We start from the raw sequence: 9,634 nt of genomic DNA on the forward strand, positions 1-9,634 counted from the left end.
CACACGTGAGAGCAGAGACTTGAACTTGAGTGTGATTGGTTGTGAGTCGATTGACCTGGTGCACTATGATCGATCACTGTTCTGCCCAGGAGTTTCGGAGTGGTGGTCGGGTATCTGCTGCATTAAGGGGCATGATTTATTTCAGACAAGAAAGCACCAAACAGAATGTATCGCACTATAATCTGAAATACGCGGTCTATAATCTGAAAAAGCAGACTAAAAAAGCTGCAACTTCTGTCAACAGTCTGCCCAGTCTCACGTTTATACTATGGCAAGGATAGATGTCTGCCATTCATTGCAGCAAGTAAACCACTAGAATAGTGATGTTCGGAACATGTGGAGTGATAGTCGGTGTTTGCTGAGTGATGGTCGGGCCCGACCACCTCCGACCACCGCGGGCAGAACCCTGATCGATGCCATGCTAGCCAGACGTCTCACAACACTTGCCGAACATAATCAGCAAGTATTTACACACACAAATTTCATAAACTTTTTATTATGAATCTGATCAACTTTTTATCATCTCAATTCTTTCCTCTTTCGTACTGTTACTGCTGGCTTAGCAAATACTGGTGAGATGTATGCTACATGTAATTGAGGATTGATATGCAACTGTATCTTTGTTGTATAGTTGTCTCTAAAATATTGGAGAGAAACCAATTTGACTGGGTCTATTCGGCAACATTTTGGCATAAAAAATGGAATCTGATCAACTCTTCTTATGGAACTTTGTCGGCTCAAGCTCTTTTCTCTTGATATTGTTACAATGCTGGCTTATCAAATATTGCGTGAGATGTATGCTATAATTGAGTGTTACTGATATCTCAATTTTAGCTGTGTCGTACAGATGCTTGAAGTATTGGAAAAAAGATACAAGTTTGACCCACTTCTATGCGACTTTGAACACCCCTCGACCTCAACATTCTGTACTGGGATGTCCCACATGACCTCTCAACTGACACGACCCGCTATTCTACAAGATCTGTTCAACTTTTCTTATGAAACTTTTTATCAGCTCAAGTTCTTTCTGCTTTCATATTGTCACATTGTTGGCTTATCAAGTAATGGTGAGATGTATGCCAAGATGTGAAAATGATCAACAATCGAGCTCAACCGGTCACGTGAGCGACAATTCAATAATAATACGTTTTTCTTTATAACGTTGTGGACACTGCCATAGTCAATAGCATTCTTCTATTTGAACAGCTGAATCCCGACACGAAGATGTCCCATCTTGACTTTCACACTGCTATCACACGTCAACTGGTAAGGTTGTTTAGTGAATGTCGTTTTGCCCCACAGCCAATTCTTCCCGCTCCTGCACCTACTCCTACTGCTACTACTGCTGCTGAACTGTTGCCTGTGACTGCACCTGTTCCTGTTCCTGTTGTGACAACTGCTGCTCGGTCAACATGTACTGATCAGTCAGCGTCTACTGAGAGGCCATTTAAGATGCATCAACGATCTGTGGTTCCGCAACTGATGGCACCACCACCACAAGTAGTTGTGAGGCCACCACCACAGGTAGTTGTGATGCTACCACCACCAGCTTTGCTATCACAGCAAGCTGCTGTTATGTTGCTACCTGCTGAGCCACAACCACAACCAGCAGTACCACCACATTGACCTGGTGTGCCGCAACGCATCAACTGGTAACACGAATGGCCATAATGTTCTGTTTACTCAGGCCAGGAAGAGGCCTCGCTGTGGAGTGTGTAGGAACCTTTCAACCGCGTACTGGGAGGCATGCAATCTGGCTCTCTGCTGCTGCAGGTCGAAGAACTGTTTCTACACCTACCACAACTCTAAAGCTGCACAGGACCAGTTCTGGAGATGAATGCCCAGACAAAGGCGTCGAGTTGGTTCATTGGCGAGGTCGTCATTCTCTCCCTAACCGCTTAGGTCGGGCAGGAGTGTGTAGTTTATAGCTTTCCTTTCTCCTGAACCGGTTAGGTTGGGACAGGAGTGTATAGTGTTTAGTTTCCTTCCCTCTTCCTCCTGAACCGGTTAGGTCGGGGCAGGATTGAGAGTGTAGATTATAGTTTTTTTCTTTCTCCTGAACCGGTTAGGTCGGGGCAGGAGTGTATGGTTTATAGATTCCCTTCCCTGTGGGGGTGTCGGTAAAAATCCAGTCACACCTCCTCGTGTTGACCGATGGTAACAGCATCATCTTGTGCTGGCTAACGTGACTGGTACAGTTGCTGTAATTTCCACACTGCATTGTTGATATCACAGACTAAGATGATACAGTACTGAGTAGTACGTATAATTGTTTGAAATTATTTCTATAGCAATTGTGTGGAACTACATCCTTCTTTTGTTGCATGAATTGTGAAAGCTAATGGACTGCGTTCTAAGTGTGTTGCTGAGTTAGTCAGAGGTGGTGTTGGCAGCCCAAAACTGGTCGAGATCTACTGAATGCATTTGTGTTGACTACTGTTCAAGTGTTGTGCTATGCTGTTCAAGTATGTTGATGTAATGCGCATACGCGTAAAGATGTCATGGTGATTACAGTGAACACATTGAGTCAATGTCAAAACAGGGTAAATGGGAACTGATGCAGGAATTATGCCACCTACTTTGGCTTACCAATGCAAAGTGGGACGCGTGAACCACGTTTGGGACGGATGATTGGTTGTGAGTCGATTGACCTGGTAAACTATGATCGATGCCATGCTAACCAGAGGTCTCACAACACTTGCCAAACACAATCAAATCATCAAGTATTTACACACACAAATTTCATAAACTTTTCATTATGAATCTGATCAACTTTTCTTAAGGAATTTTTATCTTCTCAATTCTTTCCTCTTTCATCCTGTTACTGCTGGCTTATAAAATACTGGTGAGATGTATGCTACATGTAATTGAGTATTATTGATATGCAACTGTCTCTGTGTTTGTATAGTTGTCTCTTAAATATTGGAGAGAAGCTAATTTGACTGGGTCTATTCGGCAACATTTTGGCATACGCAATGGAATTTGATCAACTCTTCTTATGAAACTTTGTCGTCTCAAGCTTTTTCTTCTTTAATTTTGCTTTTTTCTGTTTTTCATTTTTGTTGGAAAAAGACTACTATTTTTTTCTTTCTCCTGAACCGGTTAGATTGGGGCAGTTGTGTGTAGATTATAGTTGTTTCTTTCTCCTGAACCAGTTAGGTCGAGGCATAGTTTATATAGTTTCCCTCTTCCCCCTGAACTAGTTAAATCGGGGCAGAAATGTGTGGTTTAGAGATTCCCTTCCCTTTGAGTGGCCCTGTGGGGGTGTCTGTCAAAATCCAGTCACACCTTCTTGATGGTATTGTACACGTGTAACAACATCTTGTGCTGGCTAATGTGACTGGTGCAGTTGCTGTACTTTCCACACTACATTGTTGATGTCACAGACTATGATGATACAGTACTGAGTAGTACAATAATTGTTAAAAATTGTTTCTATAGCAATTGTGTGGAACTACAGCCTCCTTTTGTTGCATGAATTGTGAAAGCTAATGGTTGCGTTCTTAGTGTGTTGCTGAGTCACTCAGAGGTGGTGTTGGCAGCTACTGAATGCATTTATGTTGACTGACGGTTGAAGTATTGTGCTATGCTTTTCAAGTATGTTGATTACAATGAACACGTAACTGATGCAGGGATTATATGGCAGCTGCCACCTACTTTGACTTACCAATACACGTTTACTACTGGGCAGGCTAAAAGTGGGAATGGCGTATGCATGAATCTCAGTTTTTCTTTCAGTTTCGTATGGATGTACCAGTTGAAAGTCTAGAATTTGTCAACTTTGATAGACAGCACTAGGGTCTTGTTCGCACGATTCAATGAGTTCCGTAGAAAGTACCGTACGCTTATTACTATAGATAGTATGCGGTCTTGTGGACTTTGAATAGCGAGTTGAACACAGTAGCGCAATAATGAGACAGAAAAAAGCGTGAATTCCCACAGCCATGATGATCATGCTGCTTGATCGAGAGGCGTTTTTAGTCCCTCGACACGTCAGACAAATACATGTACGAACACAAGGCGCTATAGCGGCACTCTGCATTCAAACAACACGCTAAAACGAGCAGCAACTGAATAAGACTAACGGACGGCGAAAGAGCGTCATGACTATAAACAAAAGCACGTCTCATGCTTCTTACATCAGACTCACAAGATCACGACAATAGATATAGAGATCAGACGTCGATCGGTGAAGAAGCACAGCCTCACGGATAACTTGAGCACAAAACGTACGCCCCTCCTGCAACAAGACGGTAGTTCAAGGTCTACAGGTCGAAGAAAGAATATCTAATTAGTGTATGTTCACAGGCATGACCGTAAATAATACAAGCGAAATGAGTGGAATGCGATTGCGTGACACCTACTTAGACCTCCTGCTTTCTATAAAGAGGTCTTTATCCTCCATGAGTCGTGGGGAGTGTAGAACAAGAATTGTCTAAGCATTACCCCAGACTATTTCTCGCTGGAAGGATGTAGGTGGAGATGGTCTGGCTACGCGAGAATACACCACCCTTGCCAAGAGGAGTTGAGACAAATTCGTTGGGGCGGTAGCACCGGCTTTTATCCTGTCTACGGTCGGTGGAAGGAGCTGCAGTCGACGACCATGACAGTACAAACAGTTCACGAGACGGGTGGAAACTTAATACATGCATGGGAACGTGTTTAATTAATTAATTAAATGACATCTACGTAGTCGGACAAACCCACAAGCGCAATACCTCAGTTGGTAATCTTCCGCAGATCCTAACTTAGGGCCTGTCCACACTAGACCAGAATGGTTCGCGTAAGTATGGTGTTTCAAGAAAGCTCTTTTTAGAGAGTTCGCTTGGTAAAAAAATAATTAGCACAATACTGTAGAAACAGAACCGGAAACGATCGCCACGCTTTCAGACATCAATATGGTTACAAGTTCCCGTCACAACACCCCGGATATGAAGTCCAAGCGTATTACATGTGACTACATCCTATTGGTCACCTAGCAGGCAAGGCGTCCTTTCAGGTCCGCACTACTGTAGCATTTCGATCCGATCCGTCTTCTACGCGCTGCAGCTGAGTAGCACTAGTAGACGGAGCCGACCAACGAACATGATTGCCTAATTCATCTCAGTAGCTATGCGTTAGTAGTGAACACACATAGAGATTTGCAAAAAAAGTGCTACATGTTCTTAGCAAGATAAGTTCAACGCGACGTTTTCATTGGATGCATTTTGTATATATTATAATGAGTCAATGTGTCAGCTGATTTTTGAATGAATTCAAAAGTGCGGGAAATGATGCTTATATAACTACGGTGCATCAGACGGTTGAATCATTCTTCATCAAAAGGTACGTGCACTCTTTCTACCTACAACTATTAACTATTTAACTTTCTACAGCACCGTTGGCTTTGTTCTGCGTATTTTACAGGCACATTATTCCAACACACCGGCAATGAGACAGTTAAGTGATTGCTACAACAATATAGGGCATCTGGTACATTAAACGGTGCTTGGTATCATAAGCCAAGCCACTCCCCAAAGCCAGAACTAACTTTAATTCTGCAATAGACTTTAGCATTTAAAGAAATGCAGCAAAAGAGGGTGCATGTAATTTATATTTATATTGTAAAACTATGCGACACCCCACTGAGATCAGTTAACAAGTTTTCTTATCTAGAGGAAGTACTCTGACGTATTAAACCCCGTGTTGTACTTGTAGATGATGAAATTTTAATGCGTCTGAGTATAGAGCTGGTGCCGCCTTTGCAACCTCACTAGAAACTTCAGGAATGAACATGCATTGCATTACCACAGACACTAAGGTCAAAGTTTATAAAACAGTTGTAATCACCACATTACTTTATGGCTGTGAAACTTGGACGACACATTAATTAAACAAACAACTTGACCAATTTTACATGCGATGTCATCTCAGAATTGCCAAATGTCAGATGGCAAGACATGCATACCCATGCAATACAGAGGTTTTAAAAATGCAATATGCCTGGAATTGCTCTCATGAGTCTTTGCTACTTCGATGGTGTACAGTCATCTTGTTCGAATAAGGTCCAAAGGCAGTACGTGTTGTATGGTCAGCTGAAGGAAGACCCAAGAACAGCAGAACATCAGAAATTTCGCTTTAAAGACATATTGACATCCTAGCTACACAAGACTAGATCAAGTACTGTACAAGTACTAAAGACTTGTGTTATGTGCAACAAAAATCATTTACAGCCGTAACATTGTCTCTCTTCAATGATTATACGCCAGCTAGGCTCTTAATCAAAGTCATGGCAGATCAACAGTTTGCTTGTTTAATCGCACAGCCTAGCCTAAGGCTACGTGCACAGCAATAATTTTTAGAGTTATTGATTTGTTGTTTTTCATAAGACAGAAACACTTTAATAACAGTTTGGTATTACCGTGCATGCACTGTCAGCAGCAAACGAAGTAGAGAATAGTAACGCAAATGATCTATAGCTAGTATCAATCAACAGGTATGTACGTTTGCAAGCTGTGCAAACGCTATTTTCTTGGCAAACGTATTTATTGCGCTGTCTAGTCATCCATGTATTGCATCCTGATAAAGTACGACGTTATAGCTCAGTTTCGTGGTGACGACTTTCGATGGATATGCTTTTCTCACTCATTTCTTCAAGGCCGAGTACTACCTCTTTGAATGTGGGTCTGCAGTGAGCGTTGTCTGACCAACAAGCTTTCATCAATTGCATATAGTCGTTTGTATCATCTTCTGGAACAGTCGGTCTTGCTCCATTCATAATGGCTCTCCTCAAGTGCTCACAATTGTAATCGAAATATGGAAGTTTTCGTGACCAAATCTCCCACATCACGATACCAAAGCTAAACAACATTTTTAAAGCGAAAAACTGCGTGGCAACTAATAATATAATTTTATACAATAACATTAAATTTAACGTCAGAAATTGTCGTCCCAGCTATCGTGTCTAAGACTCTAGTTATCTAAATAGCTATAAACAACACAATTATTGGAGGTCTAGATACAGTGTACCGACAGGAGCATGCACTGAGAGGTCACAAGGAACATAGCAACTATAATCAGAATAGATGTACTTGCGCCGTAGCAAATGCCAAGAGATGACTGATCTGCAATATCTGTTGTCGTCGAGCTACATTGTAATATCAGTGACTGCAAATCAGAGCATAAATATAACTAATATCTATATGGTTGTCTGTTGCAAGAATAAAACTTGAGCGTGCGGATGGTCGATTTTGGCGTCATTGAAAATTTGACGTCTTCCGTGGCCTCAAGCCATACTGCATATATTTTCTAAAAGAACTTGGTACATATATAGTATTAGATCTTACATTTTCATGCGATTTTTACAAAAGAGCTGAAAATAATTACAATACTGCATTTGATTAAAATAAAACATAAGCTGTGAAATAGACATCATAACCGAACTTCAAAAGTCGACGAGAACATTATAACTGAGATGTTGTTGCGACAGCGAGACTTCATTATTTAACATTTGTCGAAAAACGCTTATGCATTATATTTTTTAATCATTGTGGTGTGATATGATTTACATTAGGCTACCTTTCATGCTTTAATTGCTAAGACCTGTACATCAGGTGTATATTTACCTGTAAACATCAGCTGGTGTTCCATATCCGTTTCCTCGCCATGTCTCTGGAGCACACCAAAGCGGCGTTCCAACACCAGATGATAGGTGATATTCGGCATGAAGAAGAGGAGCTGTTAGATCGAGAAATCCTTCTCCTCTCACAGCTTGTTGACGAATTCCTTCATCACATACAAGTCGAGCTGTTCCAAAATCTGCCACTTTTACGACCCACTGGGTGCTCACCAAGAGATTAGCACTTTTTAGATCACGATGGATTCGAGGTGGACGCCTGCTGTGCAGGAACCTCATTCCTTTCGCGGCGTCTATAGCAAATCTCAATTTTACGTTGTCCTCTAAAACGATTTCTTGATTGCTCAATATTTTCGTCAGTGATCCGCGAGGCATGTACTCTACCACAAGAAAAGGACAATCGTCGTCGTGGTGACGACCTGCTCCAAGAAACCAGACGATATTGGGATGCCTAATTGTTTTCATCACTTCTATCTCACGTTCAAACTCCAAGAAGATGCGATTGATTGGTAGATGTTCTCCTTGTAGCTTTTTGACGGCTACAACTATTTCTCTGTATTCTGCCTCGTATACCTCACCGTAGACACCCGGAAAGTCTTTGTCAATTCTTTTTCGTAATTTTACTTCTCTAGAATCAATAGTCCAAGTATTGTTAAGTTGAGCAATCTCATTACTCTGATGTGTTACTATCCTTTGTCGCCAATTTATTTCGCTGTCTCTTAATCTTAACTCGGAATTATGCTGTTTGTTAGCTTTTCTAGATTTTGCTATCAAAACAACGACAAGCATGATAAGCAATATTCCGATTAAAAACCCGATTGCCGCAATATAGTAGGCTGGTACAGTGCACAGTCCCTCGTTGTCTATTGTAAATCCAAACTGGCAAGTACAAGAGGGAGTGGGTCCTTGCAATGCGACCGTACACGTTCCGTAATGACAATAATTAGGAGAACATTGACTGCAGTTGCTTCGACTCGTTGATCGTGTAAACGGTGTCGTCAATTTATTAGGACATTTGGAACACGTCGAATTAGACGAGGTAGCGTAATGGCTCAAAGGACAATCAGTGCACAAGTAAGTTCTTAGATCATTCGTTGTAGTACCGGCTGGACATGCTGGCCTGTAAAAGAAAATTCCCGGCCAGTCACCAGGTTGTTGTCCGACAGCCAGAAATTCGTGCGGCAGCCCACCAAACGACAATAACAAGTCATTCCATAAAAGACTAGAAGTTCCGATTATAGCACTGCTAGATATTGATTGAGACGTCAGTCGAAACCAAGTGCTAGTCGAAGGTTTGTATAGCCACACACCAGAAGTATCTACGTCTATGGGACATTCGTATTGTGGAAGAAGAGTTTCAAGATTCAGCTTTAATTCGAAATGATCGAAACATCCTCCTGTCACTAACATGTGTTTTCCAAAAACAAAAGCTTCATGAAGGCAACGACGTCCCGGGCCCACATTGCCGTAAGAAACATTTGTCCACGTACATTCGATGCCGCAAGACAAATTGTACGTCCATAGATTATTTGAGCATGTGCTCAACAGAGAAACAACAGAATGTCTCTCCTTAAAAAATTTGTGAAATTGAATAATAGTTTCCGATCCACCGTACAGGTACAGATTGCTGTCGACGGTTACAAGAGAGGCCATGTAAGATGTGCTATTAGGACCGGACGAACTTATTAGACGCCAGTGAGAGTCGGTTGTCTGAGCTGAAATATTGAAAGCGTTAGTATTCATCGGACTAACGGTAAACATCCAAAGATCGTAGAAACATCTCATTTTTAGTTCTCCTAGCATGTTCTCAACGACATATCCTCCATAAATCACCATTGTGTTGTAACTGGTAGCCGCAGCTGAGTGGAGAATTCGACCTGGTGGCTCTGCGTTTGTCGTGTATTTTATCCACATTCTTGCGTCATTATAATATCCCCAAGTTTCATTTTGCGGTAAAAATGAATCTAGAAATGATTTCAACCTTTTTGTCGTTGGTCCTATTCCTCCGTACACGACCAT

At 41.7% G+C, this 9,634-nt stretch overlaps 1 protein-coding gene across 1 annotated transcript; it reads right to left on the reverse strand.

The window, feature by feature from the left end:
* Positions 1 to 6,435: 6,435 nt before the first annotated feature.
* Positions 6,436 to 9,634, reverse strand: LOC134189962 (receptor tyrosine-protein kinase erbB-4-like). Its single transcript, XM_062658364.1, has 2 exons — positions 7,605 to 9,634; positions 6,436 to 6,839 (listed from the first exon to the last, which is right to left on the reverse strand). The coding sequence occupies exons 1-2, from the start codon at positions 9,632 to 9,634 to the stop codon at positions 6,575 to 6,577; spliced, it is 2,295 nt and encodes a 764-aa protein (XP_062514348.1). The 3' UTR covers positions 6,436 to 6,574.

Source organism: Corticium candelabrum, chromosome 14, assembly GCF_963422355.1.
Source record: "Corticium candelabrum chromosome 14, ooCorCand1.1, whole genome shotgun sequence".
Classification (NCBI taxonomy): Eukaryota; Metazoa; Porifera; class Homoscleromorpha; order Homosclerophorida; family Plakinidae; genus Corticium; species Corticium candelabrum.